At 47.5% G+C, this 23,045-nt stretch overlaps 1 protein-coding gene across 1 annotated transcript in view; it reads left to right on the forward strand.

Moving 5' to 3' along the window:
- The window catches only part of LOC124138843 (ATP-binding cassette sub-family D member 3-like), a 69,599-nt gene that overhangs the window by 1,475 nt on the left and 45,079 nt on the right, over nucleotides 1-23,045 (forward strand). The window contains exons 3-9 of the mRNA XM_048399724.1: nucleotides 3,638-3,684; nucleotides 4,104-4,155; nucleotides 11,736-11,824; nucleotides 19,336-19,405; nucleotides 20,232-20,258; nucleotides 22,012-22,082; nucleotides 22,511-22,634. Of these exons, the coding sequence (XP_048255681.1) occupies nucleotides 3,638-3,684; nucleotides 4,104-4,155; nucleotides 11,736-11,824; nucleotides 19,336-19,405; nucleotides 20,232-20,258; nucleotides 22,012-22,082; nucleotides 22,511-22,634 (480 nt within the window). The remainder of the gene's footprint in view (nucleotides 1-3,637; nucleotides 3,685-4,103; nucleotides 4,156-11,735; nucleotides 11,825-19,335; nucleotides 19,406-20,231; nucleotides 20,259-22,011; nucleotides 22,083-22,510; nucleotides 22,635-23,045) is intronic.

A 23,045-nucleotide genomic window follows, 5' to 3' on the forward strand; every position in this document is an offset into this window, starting at 1 on the left:
AACTTCAAACTGCATCTTATAACATTAACATGATTAACACTCAAAACCCTGAAGACAACAATACGGAATTGGTGACAACAGTCAGCGCAATAAATGCAACACAAGCCCTTTCTATTATAAACCAATCAAGAAACAGTTTTCTATTAGTGGGCGTGGCCTAATTGTTTTTCGGTTTATGGTAAAGATGTACAGTGTAAAAAAAAGTGCTTGGTTAGCCAATCAAATGCCACAGAATCTTTTGCAATTTATTTATACAGACTTGAACAATGTTTGAAATTAAAAATTATTTCTTGCTGCTATTAACATGATTAAGGTATTATCATGTTTATTATGTTTCACTATTTTCAGGTAGGGGACAGATAAGAGGTCCCTATCCCTTAACTCTGTCCTTTGAAAACCACCTTGTATGTCTTAACCCTCAATGCCCCGAAGAACAGCTGTGGTGCCTATTAATTTTGAATACCAATCTCATTAAAATCAAATCTTTTACTCCAATGTAATGCCTCTCATATTTTAAGTTCTTGGGATACCTCAATAGACGGTTGTGTCAGGTGAGCCATGAGCTACCTTTGACCTCCCAATCTTTGTTTTTTTTGTTCTTTAATGCCACACTCAGCAATATTCCAGCCATATGATGACGGTCTGTAAATAATCGAGTTTGGACAAGACAATCCAGCATTTGGCATCATGAACATCGATCCACGCAACTGGGATACGATTACATGCACCAAGTTGGCAACCAAGTCACCGAGCCTGACTACCCGATCCCTTTAGTCGCCTCTTACGATAAGCGTTGTTTACTTTTACGGCAAGCATGGGACCTCCCAATCTAAATAAAGGATGAGTGGGTTCTTGAGCCAGTCAGATACCTGATTTCTAAAATGATCTTGTTTTAATTTATGTACCAACTTGTTTTGGAAAATTTAATTTTAACCAAAATAGAACACAAATCTGCCTTTGATAGTACTTCCATTTGGCTATAAATGTCACAGAGCTCAGAAATGACAGGGTGTATCAAATATTCATAGCAGTATACATACATGGTCATTTGTGAATGGTTGTTTAAGCTCATTTTCAAAATACAGAAATCAGATTCATGCAGGCTGGATACATGTGTGCTGGTTTGTGTGTTTTGCTCTCTTGTACTAAGAGTTTAGATTGACTGATCAGAAAGTTTCCCTGATGCAACCTCTGGAAGTGTCCTCCGATCTTCATGCAGAGAGGTATCAGAGAGATTGTTTGCACACTGGATGTTATTCAGCTTATTCACCTCTAACATATTTTGAGGGGCGGTTGGGTAGCCTAGTGGTTAAAGCGTTCGCTCGTCACGCCGAAGACCCTGGTTCGATTCCTGACATGGGTACAAAGTGTGAAGCCCATTTCTGGTGTCCCCTGCCGTGATATTGCTGGAATATTGCTAAAAGTGGTGTAAAACCATACTCACTCACTCTAACATATTTTGAACTAAAGGGCACAAGCGTGGCCATGTTATCTCAGGCACTGCAGTTCACTGTGCTGAGATGCATCCCTAAGACATGCTAGAAATCATATCAGGTTTAAATCCCGGGTTGCCCTGATTATGTTTCTTGGTTTGTCAGCACTCTACCCATGCTCATGTGTTTCACATGGAGTTAAACATCTAAGACCAAGTGATCAAGCGAGAAACATGACAATGGGACATTTTCATGTTTGATCCAGTTTTGACAGGACATTCTTCTATATCATGAACATGATGAACAAACTGAAAAAAAACACTCAGGACATTTTTCATGATGATAAGCCCATGTCCTAAAATATGACCCCAGATGAAGCCTTGAGACCTGTATCAGTTTGGCCTTTCCTTCCATATGAAACCTTGAGACCTGTATCAGTTTGGCCTTTCCTTCCATATGAAACCTTGAGACCTGTATCAGTTTGGCCTTTCCTTCCATATGAAACCTTGAGACCTGTATCAGTTTGGCCTTTCCTTCCACATGAAACCTTGAGACCTGTAACAGTTTGACCTTTCCTTCCATATGAAACCTTGAGACCTGTATCAGTTTGGCCTTTCCTTCCACATGAAACCTTGAGACCTGTATCAGTTTGACCTTTCCTTCTATATGAAACCTTGAGACCTGTATCAGTTTGGCCTTTCCTTCCACATGAAACCTTGAGACCTGTATCAGTTTGGCCTTTCCTTCCACATGAAACCTTGAGACCTGTATCAGTTTGGCCTTTCCTTCAATATGAAGCTGACAATCTTTGGTATAAGTGAGATACTGTTCAAAGCAGTATGGTTGCCTTGGAATAAGCACAAGTATATGAAGTGAGTGAGTGAGTTTGGTTTTATGCCGCGTTTAGCAATATTCCAGCAATATCATGGCGGGGGACACCAGAAATAGGCTTCACACATTGTACCCATGTCAGGAATCGAACCCCGGTGTTCGGCGTGACGAGCAAACGCTTTAACCACTAGGCTACCCGACCGCCCCCCAAGTATATAAAGCCAGAGTTTAGCTGATGATATTAAATTTACTATATCATGTATCTGGTCACAGGTGTTGCAGGAGTTTATTGGTTTAAGCCTAATGTGTTGATGCTGTCTGTTATACTGAAATTATAGTGGAACCAGATGATATAAGCTGGATGATATTGTCAGCTCAACTTGTATACCAGTAATTTTGAAGGCCGTGCATCAGTTTGTTTGTCTGTGTATGGATCCTTCTTTCACTTTCTTTGACCTTGTTTTGACCTTTGAACTTGGCTGCACCGCTTAGAACTGGCTTTAGATAAAAACTGTCTCAAGATTTATATGAGTGTCGACCTCTAGACCAAAATGTGTCGTGAAATCGTGAGTATCCCTACCTTTGACCTTTAAAAACTAATCAGCAAATGATAACACTCAGCTGTAGTCTTAGATTGAAGTCCATGATACAGCATTGATACAGTTCGAATAAATAATGTTATTTGATTTCTTCACAAACTGAACTTCTGCTTGTCTGAAGAAATTGACCACACTTGGCACAGTGAGATGCTCTAAATCGAGCACTCAGTTTATACATTGATTATTGGGAGCTTTGTTATGTAAATCTTTGTTTTCAACATATGCAGTGAACCTGATTTGACAATAAACTTCAATAGTGAGAGAGTGAGTGAGTTTGGTTTTACGCCGCTTTTAGCAGTATTCCAGTAATATCATGGTGGGGGACACCAGAAATGGGCTTCACACATTGTACCCATGTCAGGATTCAAACCCGGGTCTTCGGTGTGACATGTGAATGCTTAAACCACTAGGCTACCAGACCCACCAAACTCCAATATGTCCAGATAAAATGTGTTAAGGCGAGTAAGGGACACTTGTTTTTTTTTCCTCAATAATTTCATGCTCACATTGATTTACATTGACCATTGTGACTATTAATAAACTTACCATGCTTAAACCTAGTGATTACAAGACATTTTTGCATGGATTATCTAGTCAAAGTGTTAAAGTTTGCTCACAGAATCTGATTTTTCAATATGGCTGCCATATTAATATCTGCTTTTGAACCATTACCTAGCCATATGCAACTTTGTATGTAGCATGCTTAGTGGGTCAGAAAATTGTTGTTTCTTCTTTTTTAGCTTTTGTACTTGTAAGTTGAACTTTGTGTTTCAGCATGGCCAGAAAAAAGAAAAGGCTGCAGTTGATGGCGTGTTTCTCAGGTAGATAATCCACCCCTCAACTCATATGTAGCTGATTTGCAATAAGTTTTGCAATCTGTTGAATGCATTTGGACAAGGAAATAAACAGATGGTGGTGATGTTCACTGATTGTTTATGACTGTTCTGTGCTATTGATTTATAAAAATATCATGTATGTGGTTAATATGCTGACAGTCGTTTGTTTGATTGTTGTCAGATTTTGCTGTAACCATGATCTAATGATAACATTAAACTTTTCCATTATTTTACCAGAAAATATGGAGTCCTATTCACCTACAAATTATGAATGGATGCAGAAAATTCACATTATGAGTCCGTGTTGATTTTTAGGCTTTGAATGTTTGCATCAATGATTCAATTGTAGATTGTAGACATTTCTATTATGTCTCATTCATTGACCTATTATTTAACATTAACAGGAGGATGAGGCACATTTTGAAAATTCTCATCCCGGGATGGTTCACACCAGAGGTAAGTCAGTTTTACTATAGTAACTGTCTATGTAATGTCTTTTAGAAGTTCCAGTTCACTCCCTTCTTCCCTCCATACCCTCTCCCACCATCCTCCCACCATCCACTCACCATCCACTCACCATCCTCTCACCATCCTCTTACTCCCTCCCATCCTCCCTCTCCCACCATACTTACTCCCACCATCTTCCCTCCCATCTTCTTCCACCATCCTTTCCCATCCTTTTCCACACTCTCCCAGCCTCTCCCACCATCCTCCCACCCTCTCCCACCATCCACTCACCATCCACTCACCATCCACTCACTCCCTCCCATCCTCCCTCACCCTCTCCCAGCCTCTCCCACCATCCTCCCACCATCCTCCCACCATCCACTCACTCCCTCCCATCCTCCCTCACCCTCTCCCAGCCTCTCCCACAATCCTCCCACCATCCACTCACCATCCACTCACCATCCACTCATCATCCTCCCACCATCCACTCACCATCCACTCACCATCCACTCACTCCCTCCCACCCTCCCTCACCCTCTCCCAGCCTCTCCCACCATCCTCCCACCATCCACTCACTCCCTCCCATCCTCCCTCACCCTCTCCCAGCCTCTCCCACCATCCTTCCACCATCCACTCACCATCCACTCATCATCCTCCCACCATCCACTCACCATCCACTCACCATCCACTCACTCCCTCACCCTCTCCCAGCCTCTCCCACCATCCTCCCACCATCCACTCACTCCCTCCCCTCCTCCCTCACCCTCTCCCAGCCTCTCCCACCATCCTCCCACCATCCACTCACCATCCACTCACCATCCACTCCCTCCCTCCAATCCTCCCTCACCCTCTCCCAGCCTCTCCCACCATCCTCCCACCATCCTCCCACCATCCACTCACCATCCACTCATCCTCTCCCACCATCCACTCACCATTCACTCACCATCCTCCCACCATCCACTCACCATCCACTCACTCCCTCCCATCCTCCCTCACCCTCTCCCAGCCTCTCCCACCATCCTCCCGCCATCCACTCACCATCCACTAACTCCCTCCCATCCTCCCTCACCCTCTCCCATCATACTCACTCCCACTATCCTCCCTCCAATCTTCTCTCACCATCCTCTCTCACCCTCTCCCACCATCCTTCCTCACTCCATCCCATCCTCTCTCACCTTCTTCTACCATCCTCTCACCCACTCCCACCATCCTCTCTCACCCTCTGCAACCATCCTCTCTCACCCTCTCCCACCATCCTCTCTCACCCTCACCTACATCCTCTCCCACAATCCTCTCTCACCATCCTCTCCCACCATCCTCTCTCACCCTCTCCCACCATCCTCTCCCACCATCCTCTCTCACCCTCACCTACATCCTCTCTCACCATCCTCTCTCACCCTCTCCCACCATCCTCTCCCACCATCCTCTCTCACCCTCACCTACATCCTCTCTCACCATCCTCTCTCACCCTCTCCCACCATCCTCTCTCACCCTCACCTACATCCTCTCACCCTCACCTACATCCTCTCTCACCATCCTCTCTCACCCTCTCCCACCATCCTCTCTCACCCTCACCTACATCCTCTCTCACCCTCTCCCACCACCCCCCCTCTCTCCTACATCCTCTCTCACCCTCTCCTACATCCTCTATCACCCTCTCCTACATCCTCTCTCACCCTCTCCTACATCCTCTCACCCTCTCCTACATCCTCTCTCACCCTCTCCCACCACCCCCCCCCTCTCTCCTACATCCTCTCTCACCCTCTCCTACATCCTCTATCACCCTCTCCTACATCCTCTCTCACCCTCTCCTACATCCTCTCACCCTCTCCTACATCCTCTCTCACCCTCTCCTACATCCTCTCTCACCCTCTCCTACATCCTCTCTCACCCTCTCCTACATCCTCTCTCACCCTCTCCTACATCCTCTCACCCTCTCCTACATCCTCTCTCACCCTCTCTCACCATCCTCTCTCACCCTCTCTCACCATCCTCTCTCACCCTCTCTCACCATCCTCTCTCACCCTCTCCTACATCCTCTCTCACCCTCTCCTACATCCTCTCTCACCCTCTCCCACCATCCTCTCTCACCCTCTCCTACATCCTCTCTCACCCTCTCCTACACCCTCTCTCACCCTCTCCCACCATCCTCTCTCACCCTCTCCTACATCCTCTCTCACCCTCTCCTACATCCTCTCTCACCCTCTCCTACATCCTCTCTCACCCTCTCCCACCATCCTCTCTCACCCTCTCCTACATCCTCTCTCACCCTCTCCTACATCCTCTCTCACCCTCTCCTACATCCTCTCTCACCCTCTCCCACCATCCTCTCTCACCCTCTCCTACATCCTCTCTCACCCTCTCCTACATCCTCTCTCACCCTCTCCTACATCCTCTCTCACCCTCTCCCACCATCCTCTCTCACCCTCTCCTACATCCTCTATCACCCTCTCCTACATCCTCTCTCACCCTCTCCTACATCCTCTCTCACCCTCTCCTACATCCTCTCTCACCCTCTCCTACATCCTCTCTCACCCTCTCCTACATCCTCTATCACCCTCTCCTACATCCTCTCTCACCCTCTCCTACATCCTCTCTCACCCTTTCCTACACCCTCTATCACCCTCTCCTACATCCTCTCACCCTCTCCTACATCCTCTCTCACCCTCTCTCACCATCCTCTCTCACCCTCTCTCACCATCCTCTCTCACCCTCTCTCACCATCCTCTCTCACCCTCTCCTACATCCTCTCTCACCCTCTCCTACATCCTCTCTCACCCTCTCCCACCATTCTCTCTCACCCTCTCCTACATCCTCTCTCACCCTCTCCCACCATCCTCTCTCACCCTCTCTCACCATCCTCTCTCACCCTCTCCTACATCCTCTCACCCTCTCCTACATCCTCTCTCACCCTCTCTCACCATCCTCTCTCACCCTCTCTCACCATCCTCTCTCACCCTCTCTCACCATCCTCTCTCACCCTCTCCTACATCCTCTCTCACCCTCTCCTACACCCTCTCTCACCCTCTCTCACCATCCTCTCTCACCCTCTCTCACCATCCTCTCTCACCCTCTCCTACATCCTCTCTCACCCTCTCCTACATCCTCTCTCACCCTCTCCTACATCCTCTCTCACCCTCTCCTACATCCTCTATCACCCTCTCCTACATCCTCTATCACCCTCTCCTACATCCTCTCTCACCCTCTCCTACATCCTCTCTCACCCTCTCCTACATCCTCTATCACCCTCTCCTACATCCTCTCTCACCCTCTCCTACATCCTCTATCACCCTCTCCTACATCCTCTCTCACCCTCTCCTACATCCTCTCTCACCCTCTCCTACATCCTCTATCACCCTCTCCTACATCCTCTCTCACCCTCTCCTACATCCTCTCTCACCCTCTCCTACATCCTCTCACCCTCTCCTACATCCTCTCACCCTCTCCTACATCCTCTCTCACCCTCTCCTACATCCTCTCTCACCCTTTCCTACATCCTCTCTCACCCTCTCCTACATCCTCTCACCCTCTCCTACATCCTCTATCACCCTCTCCTACATCCTCTATCACCCTCTCCTACATCCTCTATCACCCTCTCCTACATCCTCTATCACCCTCTCCTACATCCTCTATCACCCTCTCCTACATCCTCTCACCCTCTCCTACATCCTCTATCACCCTCTCCTACATCCTCTCTCACCCTCTCCTACATCCTCTATCACCCTCTCCTACATCCTCTCTCACCCTCTCCTACATCCTCTCTCACCCTCTCCTACATCCTCTCTCACCCTCTCCTACATCCTCTCACCCTCTCCTACATCCTCTCACCCTCTCCTACATCCTCTCTCACTCACACCTACCCCCTCTCTCACCCTCTCCCACCATCCTCTCTCACCCTCTCCTACATCCTCTCTCACCCTCTCCTACATCCTCTCACCCTCTCCTACATCCTCTCTCACCCTCTCCTACATCCTCTCTCACCCTCTCCTACATCCTCTCTCACCCTCTCCTACATCCTCTATCACCCTCTCCTACATCCTCTCTCACCCTCTCCTACATCCTCTATCACCCTCTCCTACATCCTCTCTCACCCTCTCCTACATCCTCTATCACCCTCTCCTACATCCTCTCTCACCCTCTCCCACCATCCTCTCTCACCCTCTCCTACATCCTCTATCACCCTCTCCTACATCCTCTCTCACCCTCTCCCACCATCCTCTCTCACCCTCTCCTACATCCTCTATCACCCTCTCCTACATCCTCTCTCACCCTCTCCCACCATCCTCTCTCACCCTCTCCTACATCCTCTCTCACCCTCTCCTACATCCTCTCACCCTCTCCTACATCCTCTCTCATCCTCTCCTACATCCTCTATCACCCTCTCCTACATCCTCTCTCACCCTCTCCTACATCCTCTCTCACCCTCTCCTACATCCTCTCTCACCCTCTCCTACATCCTCTCTCACCCTCTCCTACATCCTCTCTCACCCTCTCCTACATCCTCTCTCACCCTCTCCTACATCCTCTCACCCTCTCCTACATCCTCTCACCCTCTCCTACATCCTCTCTCACCCTCTCCTACATCCTCTCTCACCCTCTCCTACATCCTCTCACCCTCTCCTACATCCTCTCACCCTCTCCTACATCCTCTCTCACTCACACCTACCCCCTCTCTCACCCTCTCCCACCATCCTCTCTCACCCTCTCCTACATCCTCTCTCACCCTCTCCTACATCCTCTCACCCTCTCCTACATCCTCTCTCACCCTCTCCTACATCCTCTCTCACCCTCTCCTACATCCTCTCTCACCCTCTCCTACATCCTCTCTCACCCTCTCCTACATCCTCTCTCACCCTCTCCTACATCCTCTCTCACCCTCTCCTACATCCTCTATCACCCTCTCCTACATCCTCTCTCACCCTTTCCTACACCCTCTATCACCCTCTCCTACATCCTCTCACCCTCTCCTACATCCTCTCTCACCCTCTCTCACCATCCTCTCTCACCCTCTCTCACCATCCTCTCTCACCCTCTCCTACATCCTCTCTCACCCTCTCCTACATCCTCTCTCACCCTCTCCCACCATCCTCTCTCACCCTCTCCTACATCCTCTCTCACCCTCTCCTACACCCTCTCTCACCCTCTCCCACCATCCTCTCTCACCCTCTTCTACATCCTCTCTCACCCTCTCCTACATCCTCTCTCACCCTCTCCTACATCCTCTCTCACCCTCTCCCACCATCCTCTCTCACCCTCTCCCACCATCCTCTCTTACCCTCACCTACATCCTCTCTCACCCTCTCCGACCATCCTCTCTCACCCTCTCCTACATCCTCTCTCACCCTCTCCTACATCCTCTCTCACCCTCTCCCACCACCCTCTCACCCTCTCCTACATCCTCTCTCACCCTCTCCCACCACCCTCTCACCCTCTCCTACATCCTCTCTCACTCACACCTAAACCCTCTCTCACCCTCTCTCACCCTCTCTCACCCTCTCCCACCATCCTCTCTCACCCTCTCCTACATCCTCTCTCACTCACACCTACATCCTCTCACCCTCTCCTACATCCTCTCTCACCCTCTCCTACATCCTCTCTCACCCTCTCCCACCACCCTCTCACCCTCTCCTACATCCTCTCTCACTCACACCTACCCCCTCTCTCACCCTCTCTCACCCTCTCCAAACATCCTCTCTCACCCTCTCCTACATCTTCTCTCACTCACACCTACACCCTCTCTCACCATCCTCTCTCACCCTTTCCTACATCCTCTCTCACCCTCACCTACACCCTCTCTCACCCTCTCCCACCATCCTCTCTCACCCTCTCCTACATCCTCTCTCACCCTCTCCTACATCCTCTCTCACCCTCTCTCACCCTCTCCCACCATCCTCCCTCCAATCTTCTCTCACCCTCTCCCACCATCCTCCCTCCCATCTTCTCTCACCCTCTCCCACCATCCTCCCTCCCATCTTCTCTCACCCTCTCCCACCATCCTCCCTCGCATCTTCTCTCACCCTCTCCCACCATCCTCCCTCCCATCTTCTCTCACCCTCTCCCACCATCCTCCCTCCCATCTTCTCTCACCCACTCCCACCATCCTCCCTCGCATCTTCTCTCACCCTCTCTCACCATCCTCCCTCCCATCTTCTCTCACCCTCTCTCACCATCCTCCCTCCCATCTTCTCTCACCCTCTCCCTGCATCCTCCCTCGCATCTTCTCTCACCCTCTCCCACCATCCTCCCTCCCATCTTCTCTCACCCTCTCCCACCATCCTCCCTCCCATCTTCTCTCACCCACTCCCACCATCCTCCCTCCCATCTTCTCTCACCCTCTCTCACCATCCTCCCTCCCATCTTCTCTCACCCTCTCCCTGCATCCTCCCTCGCATCTTCTTTCACCCTCTCTCACCATCCTCCCTCCCATCTTCTCTCACCCTCTCTCACCATCCTCCCTCCCATCTTCTCTCACCCTCCCTCACCATCCTCCCTCCCATCTTCTCTCACCCTCTCCCACCATCCTCCCACCATCCTCCCACCATCCTCCCTCGCATCTTCTCTCACCCTCTCCCACCATCCTCCCTCGCATCTTCTCTCACCCTCTCCCACCATCCTCCCTCGCATCTTCTCTCACCCTCTCCCACCATCCTCCCTCCCATCTTCTCTCACCCTCTCCCACCATCCTCCCTCCCATCTTCTCTCACCCTCTCCCACCATCCTCCCTCGCATCTTCTCTCACCCTCTCCCACCATCCTCCCACCATCCTCCCTCGCATCTTCTCTCACCCTCTCCCACCATCCTCCCTCCCATCTTCTCTCACCCTCTCCCACCATCCTCCCTCGCATCTTCTCTCACCCTCTCCCACCATCCTCCCTCCCATCTTCTCTCACCCTCTCCCACCATCCTCCCTCCCATCTTCTCTCACCTTCTCCCACCATCATCCCACCATTTCCACCAACCCACCTACAGAAGTCTAGAATCTGGTGGGATCTAACCCCACATTATTGATAAGCATGAGGGACAGTACTATTAAGGTACATTTGCAACACAAAGGCCAGCTCACAAGTCATCCATCAGTCTCCGAGCACAGCCAAATACATGTACTAGCGTACTATGAATAGCAAATTTGTGTCTACATTGAAAAGTTACACAAATGGTGAATAAACAGACAATACAATGGATGAAATAAGTGGCAGAGCAACAAGTATCTGGCCCTCGAGTGTCCGGGATTTTGTCAATGTCTTGACACAAGCCTGTCTCTGTTCTGGAATCTGGAATAGTATTTGAAGCTGGAAGTAATTTGGTGTTTTCAGATAGGTATCCAATCTGCACTTGGCGAGTAGATATTAATTTGTCAACAACCAGGGTAGGTAACTCTGAATTCTACATACTGGCACTGACAGCACTCAACATTTTACCAGCTCTTTATTTGGCCGTTGACAATCACTAGATTGCCAAATAACACTTCAGGTATTGCATTTGGCAATTGATCATATATTGTCTGACCAATGTGTATGGGTTTTGTAAAGTTTGGAGATCAAGGAAATTCTTCTGCTGTGAAGTAATTATGATATTTTGTGATGCTACAGGCGTGGTACATGCTGTTGGTGGCCATTTCTCTGATAGCTCGGACCTATGCTGATGTGTGGATGATACAGAATGGTACAGCAATAGAAAGGTATGTCATCAGGGTTTCAAATTGGCATCAGTATCCATGGAAACCAGATATTTATAAATAATGGTTTCATAATATTGGCATACATTTAAAGAATATAATGGATTTTGGTCTTGGATCTATGTTTATTGTTGTTAAGGATTCTTTGCATTAGAGAAGAAACATCCACTTGTATTTTACATTAATTTAAAAAAGGGATAATTGTGACATCATACTTTTGCTGACAAAATGAGTATGGTTTACCTTCTGCACTAGAGGACATCGGTGGCCAGTAATCTGAGGCGCCAAATTCAGTGTGCAGAGTTGCTTTCCTCAGACATGCAATAAACCTGTGATCATCAAGGTCGAACAGGCTTGAAAAGGCCTTAAAGTTCAAGGTCCCTCTTGAAAAGCCTTGATTCTTTGTGTATTGACCTTGAAAAGCCTTGAATATCACCAAAATAGCTTGAAAAGCTTTGAATATGTACAAAATTACATAAACCTTTTTAATTAAAGTATTAAAACACACAAAAATAATAGTTATGTACCATGGATGTGTAATTTATCATGATAGATTTGCCACTTTGCCAAACACCTCAAGGAATTTGTGACTTAATTTAGTATATTTGTTGGTTGTGAAAATCAATCTTGTTTGCAAATTTGTGATGTTCATACTGCTTTTTAGGTCTTATGACTATATAGTATGCTGGATTGAAAAATATTGACATACTGAGGGTAATAACCGAACCAAGAAAGTCCTGAAAATGACAGTTGTAAGCCTTGAAAAGCCTTGAAGAAGGCCTTGAATTTTACTGTTCCATATCCTAGATTCATCCTGATTGGTTTGTAGGTTTGTGCAGAATTACGTCCCTTGGGCACAACAGCAACCCATGGTTGTGGGTTCGAGTCCTGGTTCACCCTGATTATGTTTCTTGGTTTGTCAGCACCATACCATGCTCATGGGTATGTCTAAGACCTGCATGACTTTGGCCTTTCCTCCCACATGAAGCTGACATGTTGTGTGTTATAACTGAAACACTGTTCAAAGCAGCATTAAACCAAACTCACTAACTCATCTGCACGAAAGGATGTTTTGGTCACAGACTAATAGGTAATGTTTATTTTCATGTTAAGATGACAGGAGGCCTGTATTTACTGATTACCGTATTCGACGTGATAAGCGCCCCCGGCGATATTTGCTAATATACTGGCTAGTGAACAATTCCAATTAGCACCCCTTCTGATTGATAAATGTACACAAGGCTATTTATTCGTGCATAATACGTTTGTTATATGCACCCTGGGCAATTAATTTCTGGAAAAATATATCTGTCGTTTATAAACATTCCAGCATAAACCACGAAATTTACGCTCTCTGAACTCAAAAATATATGTTTTAGTCTGTTTTCAGTCGTACAAATGGGTATCTCTCATACCCTCACGTCTAGTCGCACGTTTAAGAGGAAGCCAGAAGCTGGAATGTAAACATTAAACTTGTTTCCGTCCGGTTGCGCACGCACCTCCCTATGACATGTCACAAATCTCTCAGCGCGCCTCTGCGCTGGTCGCTCGAGAAAGTCTTTGGCGGTAGACTGCTAGTTTGTATTCTACTAGTACTTATAGCTTATCTACAGTTGTTCTAATAAAGTAATAACATGTCTTACCTGTACACTCCTGGAATGTAATCCTTGGTAATCCATTGTTTGTGTTCAACGCGTGTTTCGCTGTTTGACAGTGATTCTACATGTGGCAATATGTCGGGCATTTGTGCCTCATGTCAACGAAAACTGTCTAAAGTAGACCCTCACAAGTATTGTCCTTCCTGCATCATTAAGGACGGATTTTCAACGTGTTCGTGGAATAAACGTTGTAAAGAATGTTGTATCTTCGTGCGTTGGCGAAGCGGGCCGCTGAACAGCGCTACAAGCAGTGAAGGTCATCGGTTGGATCCTTGGACTCTGCACTCTCCGCATCAGGCCCTGGGGGTGGCGAGTCGACCACACCTCAGAAATCAGTTGATAAAGACCCGCCTCAGTCAACTTTTTCGACAAGACACGTGACCGTTCGCCTGCTGATGATACTACCCGCACGACTGATCTTCGACATTCGGTTGATCGAGAGCGTCACTCAGCCTCCCCCGTTACGACGGGACCGGGTGGTGACGAGGACCATGAGGGGACTACGGTCCCCAGTCGGTCCGTATCTCGTACTACCAACGACGATAGGGACGTCGTGCGGGACGACAGTGGCCACAGAAGTTGTTCCCGTTCAAGTCGGGACGACAGGTCGAGTGCCTCGTCGAGTGACAGTACACGACACGAGGGCGTTCATCGTCATCGTGGTCGTCGAATGTACGATTCGGACGATAACTACGATGGGGATCGTAGTACTTCTACAGTTAGAGATCGTAGCCCTCGTCCCCACGGGGACGTGCGACGTTCTCGAAGGGAGTTTCAGGGAGTTCAGCGTCGTAGTGAAGATAGTGACAGAACGACGACCTCGTCTCACTTTCATATCGACCCGGCTTTGATAGCCCAGATCACGGCGGCGGTCCTCGCCTCGACGGCGTCGACCAAGAAGGATACGACTACGTCGGGGGTCCATGGCCCGTCAACTAGTACAGCAGCTCCTTCATCTACGCCTCCACACTTGACGTCGATGATGGATTGTGACGACAGCCCTCCTAGGCCTCCCAAAGAACGATGACAACCCGACGCGTGCGGGCTTTAAGGTCGGAGATACACCGCAGTCTCTTCAGTTTTCTCCTCCCGATGTCTTCAGAGCCATGGCTCACGATATGGACCAGAACTTTGGCTCTGCTCTGCCTGGGCAGAGCTTCTGCAAGCCGCCTGGTCGATCTCGTTACCCGATCTATGGCATGCCGTTTTCGTCACCAATGACTAGGGATTTGGACTGGGGGCTACTCTTCAAGAGACCAGCGCCCTCCACATTTGGAATCCATGGACACTGCTGTTCGTCACCAGCTGCAAACGCTTGCTATGCTGTCGACAGCGATCAAGGCCCTCTCAGTGTACTTTGAGGAGAAAGAACCCCAGGACGAGGACGACAGGACGGTGCCATCGGTCCTCACCTGTATGCAACGGTGGATCTCGGACGTCCTCGCCCAGTCCCGATATGTATCTGGCCAGATTACTACGGCGCGTCGCCATGGTTACATCGACTGCACTGACCTACCTGATCGTCATGTCAGGTCACTCTTACAGGCCCCGTGGACATCGCAACAGTTGTTCGACGGTCGTACCAAGGATGTTCTGGACAAGTACTCCAGGGAAGCCGAGCGTGACATCATCATATCGGCTTCACACAACCTGTCCAGACGGCCACCGGTTTCGAATGCCCAACGACGACGTTACCGAAACGAGAATGTGCAACGGGCCTTCCGTAGGGACGTGCCTCGACAGCCGTCCCGCAAGAGAGATTCCGACAGGAAAGGTCGCCAGGTCTCCTTTTCCAAGTTTCCCAGAGGGGGACAGTGCCAGCGGGGGAGGAAGTGAGGTCCCTTCCCCCGCCGTCGCCGTGGTTGGAGTCTCCCCCGGTGACACTACCTTTAGACGAGCTACCGGTAGGGGGGCGACTTCGTCATTATGCCCACAAGTGGGTTTTCCTCAACGACCCTTACGTTCAGAACATTTTGACAACAGGCTACGCCCCACGCCTGAGATCGACGCCACCACTGACGTCATCCCCGACATTCCACATTCCACCAACGGATCGGCTGACGGAGGCCATCGATTTTTTGGTGGAAAAGGCGGCCGTACTTCGCCTTGGGACATCGGCACCATCGCCGAGGTACTACTCGCCCATCTTTCTAGTACCCAAGAAAAACTCCACAAAGATGCGGCTTATTTTCAATCTCAAAAAGTTCAACGCAACATACCTCCAACCACCCGACACATTCACCTTGATATCCCTCAGCTCTCTGCGTCGGATGATATTACCGAACGACTTCCTCGTCTTGTTAGACCTTCAGGACGCGTATCTACATGTACCAATAGCTTCCGAGTTCCAGAAGTACCTCCGATTCGAATACCAAGGTATTCATTACCAGTGGGCGGCCCTCCCGATTGGAATTTCTACGGCCCCGTGCTTTTTCACACGGATCATGAAGACGGTCGTAGAATGGCTCCATCGGCAGGCGATCAGGGTCGCCTTCTACCTAGACGACGGGCTCCAAGCTCACCAGTTTACAGAAGCCCTTCAAGGTGAGTTGGCGACCACCCTGAGTCTACTACGGTACCTCGGGTGGATCGTCAACTTTCAAAAGTCGGACTTGGTACCAACTCGGGTTCTACAGTACATTAGGATACGCTTCCAGACGGGAGTCAATCTGGTCCAGGTACCTCAAGACCGTTGGGACAAGATTGTCAGCAGCGTTCCGAGACTTCTACATGCCTCGGCGTCGGTGCACACGTGGCAGGAAGTCCTCGGTCTGTTGACATCGGCCCAAGACTTGACTTGTCGAGGTCGTCTTCAACTTCGTCCGCTGCAGAGATTGCTGTACCCCCACCTGGAGTTTCCCAATCTCCTGGTTCCACTTCCGGCGCAGCTACGTTGTCATCTGGAGTGGTGGCTCCAGCCGTCGAACGTTTGCGAAGGCGTCTTTATGAGCGAGCCTCCGTTCATACTACACCTATTCGTAGACGCGTCATTGGAAGGCTGGGGAGCGCACTTCGGGGACGACCAAGCGGCCGGGCTGTGGTCGCCAGTAGAAAAGGTCCTCCACATCAACTGCCTCGAGATGGAACAGTGATTCGGGCGGACGAGTTTTGGAAACTTCGACTCCGTCGGAAACGGCTGATGATACAGTCGGACAACTCCACAGTCGTCCACTGCGTCAACAAACAGGGAACAACTCAGTCGGCGGCCCTTCTGGACCGGACATTCAGGTTCTTCGCCCTCGTCGACGACTTGGACATGGGCGTACGCGCCCGTCACATCCCGGGGGCCAAGAATGTGATTGCCGACGCCCTGTCGAGACCATCGAGGCCGTCTCCCACGGAGTGGATGATCCATCCGACAGTCTTTCATCTGCTGACAGATCGACTCTGGTTGCCGCAAGTAGATCTCTTTGCTGCCCCGTACAACAACCGCCTCCCTCGATTCGTGTCGCCGGTTCCAGACCCACGGGCATGGGACCACGACAGCCAACCTACGCCTGCTTTTGGTCGCGCCTTATTGGCCGGCCAGATCATGGTTCCCGGAACTTCTTCAGATCATCGATCAACCACCGTTCCCGTTGCCAGATTGAGACGACCTCCTTCTTCATCCTCACACCGACAACTTGCATGCGGGGATAAAGAACTTCCAGCTTCACGCCTGGTTTTGCTTAAGACCTCGTTAATGAAGAAAGGCTATTCGGCTAAAGCGGCAGCGCTTGTCTCGTCGGCACATCGAGTTACAACTCGTAAGCTGTAAGATGACAAGTGGACCACTTTCTCAATTTTCTCATGGCTTCAACCCGGCGGTAGCGACCCCACCACAGGTGGCGGAGTTCCTAGTCTCTCTCCGGTCATCTCGGCGTCTGAAAGGGTCGACGATCTCGACATATCTGGCAGCTTTGGCTTCAGTAGTGCCGTCTCCTACGGGCGACAAGCTCACTAACGTACCGGAGTTGCAGAAGATTCTACGTGCCTTCATGGTTGAAGATCAGTCTCGTAAATTCCGACCGCCGGCCTGGGACCTCGATGTCGTTCTGCGCTACCTGTCTAGTCAGGCTTACGAGCCTCTCGATCAGGTCGCATTCGACTTATTGTCTCAGAAAACAGTTTTCCTTCTCTCGCTGGCTACGGCTGCGAGAATTACGGAAATACATGCCATTGACGTCGGTCAGATTACCTTCGATCAGCGTAACCATGGCAACATTCCTTCCTTGTCTGCCATTATGGGCCCTCATGATCACGCTGATCTCACCCTGTGCCCAGTCGTGCGCTTGTATTTACCTGCAGCGTTCTGAACAGCGACGACAACATTTTCGACGGCTGTTCATACTGCTCTCAACCAATGCAAAGAAAGAGATTACACGTAATACTCTCTCATTTTGGTTGAGAGCGGTAATTCTCAGAGCTTACGAGGCGCAAGGACTCGCACCTCCCACCTCCTCTCATCCGCACGAAGTTCGAGCCTTCGCTTCAACATTAGCACTCCACAGTAATTGTTCGCTACAAGTTATTATGGAGGGCTGCTTTTGGAGATCTACTTCAGTGTTTGCTTCGCATTATCTTAGAGATATCTTCACAGAAGATGTTGAAGGACTCAAACAGTTGGTCCACTCGTGGTGGAACAACAGATCTCTCAGAAAAGACAGTGAATTTGTGTTTTATTCACTTTGGAGTTTTTGCTCGACACTTCGTGACATACTACAGGTTACAATAAAAGCTGTTGGTGAATGTACGCATTCTTATGGTTTTTTGTTGCGTGCAGTACTTCTGCTTTTTATTATGGTTATTCGGTGTATGCATCGTCTTCCCATACATTATAGTACTGCTCGTATTTTTTAGTTACTTTGTATACTGTGAGTTGCTCTGTAACTAAATTATGCGCCGACCTCACTTCGATCCGGGTTCAACTGACGTGTGCAGTTGTACTGTCGCATCGATAATTAGTTGTGTGTCGAAGAGCATTACCCATGCTATTTTAGTTACCTTGTCTACGGCGAGTTCTGTAACTAAATTATACGCCGACCACATTTCGATCGCAATTCAACTGACGTGTGCAGTTGTCCTGTTGCTTCGATAGTTAGTTGTGAGTCGAAGAGCATTAAACATGCTGTTTTAGTTACCTTGTATACTGCGAGTTGCTCTGTAACTAAACTATTCGTCGACAACACTTCGATCGCAGTTCAACTGACTCGTGCAGTTGGCCTGTCGCATCGATAATTAGTTGTGTGTCGAAGAGCATTAACCATGCTGTGCGTTCGTGATAAACAACTTGTCTCGTCCGTGCATCTGGTCAAATGTTCTATTGTCACTACAGGGGTGAGGAACTTGGTACATTCAACGTGAAAGTGGTCACTGCCTGATTACTTTCCCGACCCTCCTTCCAGTGTTCCGTCGAATTCTACCCATTTGTACGACTGAAAACAGACTAAAACATGGGTTTTTCAGATTAAAAACGATGTTTTATTGGTCTGTTTTCAGTCGTACGTTCCCACCCAGCCATCCCCACAGGGAAGTAATCCAGTCCAGTCCTGATTGATGGCTTATTCTTCGAGATTTGTGACATGTCATAGGGAGGTGCGTGCGCAACCGGACGGAAACAAGTTTAATGTTTACATTCCAGCTTCTGGCTTCCTCTTAAACGTGCGACTAGACGTGAGGGTATGAGAGATACCCATTTGTACGACTGAAAACAGACCAATAAAACATCGTTTTTAATCTGAAAAACCCATATTCTAATAAGAGCCCCCTATTTCTAATTTTGAGAGCGCCCTGGGTGCTTATTATGTCGAATACGGTATGTGTCAATTAGGCAGTCTTGAGAAGCTTGGACTCTACTTGCTTTTTTTGTTGTTTCAGTGCAATCATTGGAAGAAATATGGAACTTTTCAAGAAGCATCTGTTACAGTTTATTTATGCTATGCCTGCTGTAAGTTAATTATGTGTGTTATTTCATAAATAACTGGTTATCTTAATCAAAGTGACACATTTATTGCAATGACATTTTGTAGACTGTTGTGATGCAACTGCAGTATTGGCGACTATTGAGTAAAAGCTTTGCTCATGACTCATTGCCAAAATCAGATAATTCTTTGAAATTCAGTGTCACAAATAGAAAGTGATAGTGAGCAGTGTCAAACGTTTTTCTCTCGATACACATGCCAATAGGAATATTAATGTCAAGTTTCATATGTGTGTCTTCATTTTGCACTGCATCTGCACCACTCATGGTAGGACCCGTGAAGATCCGGGATAGAATAGGTCTTCAGCAACCCATGCTTATCGTAAAAGGCAGCTATGCTTGTCGTAAGAGACAACTAACGGGGTCAGGTGGTCAGGCTCGCTGTCTTGGTTGATGCATGTCATCGTATCCCAATTGCATGGATTGATGCTTGTGATGTCAATCACTGGATTGTCTGGTACAGACTAGATTATTAACAGACCGCCAGCAAATAGCTGGAATATTGCTGAGTGCGGCGTTAAACAACAACAAACAAACAATGTGGGAGATCATGTTACATGGTCTAAATGGTCTAAATATACCAAATTGAGATGATTGTATACAGTCTGAGGGGGCCGATTGCTTTCCCAATCTTTCTGATCCTGCACAAGATCATGTTCCTACTCAACTGATCCCTGCTTACCCTTGATGTCTTGCTCGCACTTGAGTTTATCAGTTGTTTTACTGAAAAAACTTATCATGTTTATAATGAATTGTATCAATACTTATCATGGAAGCTTTTGATGTGTTTCAGATTTCTACTGTAAATAACTGTCTGAAGGTGGGTATCAGTATTTGTACCTTGTATTGTTTCTGTTTCATTTAATGTTTCAACCTTTCAAATATATATCAAACCTATCTACAGCATTTCATATTAAGAAATGGGTGTGTTTGCATATTCACAATCTTTGTTCCATTCATTGGTTCCCCATGGGGATTTAGGTTTAGAATCAGTCCCCAACGATCTCTTTGTGCTGTGAGAAGCGAACTTATGGATTGGATTGTCAAACCCAGTGACATGGACGCTGTGCAATAAATATATTCAGTGTCTTAACACTGGTTTATCTGACTCGATAACTTACAATTCCGCCACTATGAGTGAGTACCGTGTGAAACAACAAACAAATCTATCCATTGCGAGTTGTTAAACTGCTGGTTTGTTAGAAGCTAGGTTGTCTCCCTTATGCCTTACATGCTTGTCGTAAAAGGCGACTAACAGGATCGGGTGGTCAGACTCGCTGACTTGGTTGATGCATGTCATCGATCCCAATTGTGCGGAAAGATGCTCATGATATTAATCACTGGATTGTCTGGTCCAGACTCGATTATTTACAGACCGCCGTAATATAGCTGGAATATTGCTGAGTGCGGCGTAAAACAACATAACAACCAACCAACCAACATGGTCACTATTGCATATGAAGCGGGAGTCGTACCAATATGGAGTCAGTCCCCAATGTGTATTCCAGGCAAGCTTGGATCATCACCACTTCATGTCTGTCATTATTAAAAGGGGGATTGCGTGACAGTGCCAGGATGGATGACCACCTGGGAACAGGTCTGTCAGCTGTCACCTGGCTGTTTGTGAGTCATCGTACCCTGATGGCAGTCTGTGAGTTTAGTTTGGGCTGGTAGACTCAAAAGGTTTTCACACACACTGTGATAGGTGGGATGGTTTGTCTCATCCCAGTCTCATTAACATCAGATCTTAGTTCTCGCTATCGCTAAACAAAGATCTGAGGAAATCCCATTACGGGTCACATCAGAACCACGTTTCATCCGACGAATCAAAGCGTTGCTTACCAGATCATGAAAGTGACAGTCGGAATGTGTTTTCTAATCACGCAACCTCGCGGGGTATGCTGAACCACAGTTACGGTCCATACAACTGATTCCGTCAAAAGTATCGTCTATCTCTTGCTTCCGTGGCACTGCCATACAATCTCAACCATGTGTTAGACATTCCAGGATGTTTGTTTGTTCAGTTTTCAAACTTTTAATCGAGAACTGTGTCAACATATTTTTCAAGCTTAGTCTGAAATGGAAGTTGCCAGGTTGAAACGAGTGCCGTAAAGCTCGAGAAAGCTGCTTTCTAATTGGCTGGTGTCGACTTCTTGTTAGTCATTTCAGTAATCGGTCAAAGTTCGCAAAAGGTCGTTCTGACGTGATCTGTAATGGGATGTCCTAAGATCTTTGTTTAGCAGCAGCGAGAACTTAGATCTGATTAGTCTCATTCAGGCTTGAGTGCTCTTACATTTGACATAAAATGTTGTACACTTATTTATTAATTTACAAGATTATTTTGATGAAGAACAGGCACTGATTGAAAAAGACCTCAATCAGTCACCAATGTGTGCCTCCTGTTCTATGAATAACAAAAACTTTGCTCAAAATGCACTTGGATGTTTGCAAACCATTTTCTAAGATGACTGACGTGTCTAAATTTGATTTTTCACATAATTTTGTCACTTAAGTGAATATATTTATCAGTTCTAAATCACAATACTGCAATTTTTGTTTCTGTGTTATTACAGTACGGGCTCAATGAGCTGAAGGTTCGGTTTCGCTCCAGGTTGACACATCATCTTTATGAAAGCTACCTCAAGTGAGTTGTCACTAGGATTGACTATGGATGGCAGATTTACAGTTGCAATAGTTTTACAATACTTAAGATGTTATTTTGATCCTAATAAAAAATGACAACTATTGAAACAGAAGTGAGATGGTTTGCTAATACATGTTCTTGTATCATACTAAAATGTAGATTTCTCTGCATAGTCAACATGATGACAAAGTCTAACTCAGCACCAAGTACTAGAGTAAACCAATTGTTTGAGAAAATGTTAAGGAGTAAATGTGGGATCGTCGGAGTGCGAGAGTTTCTGGTAGGAAGTTATTAACCTTCCTGAATGGATATTTATATGTCTTTTTAAGCAAAGAATAGTTGACACTTGTGTAATTTTCAAAAAAGTATTTAGTATGATAAATCAAAGTGTTTTTCATCAACCATTTCAATAATTCCTATATTTTCAGAGGGTTCACCTTCTACAAGATGAGTAACCTTGACAACAGGATTTCCAATGCTGACCAACTGCTGACACAGGATGTAGAGAAATTCTGTGACTCAGTGGCTGAGCTGTACTCCAACCTCAGCAAGGTAGGCAATAGGGAGACTATTGGAGGCTATTTGATCATTACATTAGGCGATAGGGAGACTATTGGAGGCTATTTGATCATTACATTAGGCAATAGGGAGACTATTGGAAGCTATTTGATCATTACATTAGGCAATAGGGAGACTATGGGAGGCTATTTGATCATTACATTAGGCAATAGGGACACTATTGGAGGCTATTTGATCATTACATTAGGCAATAGGGAGACTATCAGAGGCTGTTTTACCCTTGCATGAGGCAATAGGGAGATTATCGTAGGCTGCTTATCATTGCATAAGGCAATAGGGAGATTATCGTAGGCTGATTATTGCATTAGGCAATAGGGAGATTATCGTAGGCTATGTTACCATGACAATAGGGAGACTATCAGAGGCTGTGTTACCATTGCATTA

This window comes from Haliotis rufescens, unplaced genomic scaffold (assembly GCF_023055435.1).
Source record: "Haliotis rufescens isolate VD_foot unplaced genomic scaffold, xgHalRufe1.0.p SCAF_2, whole genome shotgun sequence".
Lineage (NCBI taxonomy): Eukaryota > Metazoa > Mollusca > Gastropoda > Lepetellida > Haliotidae > Haliotis > Haliotis rufescens.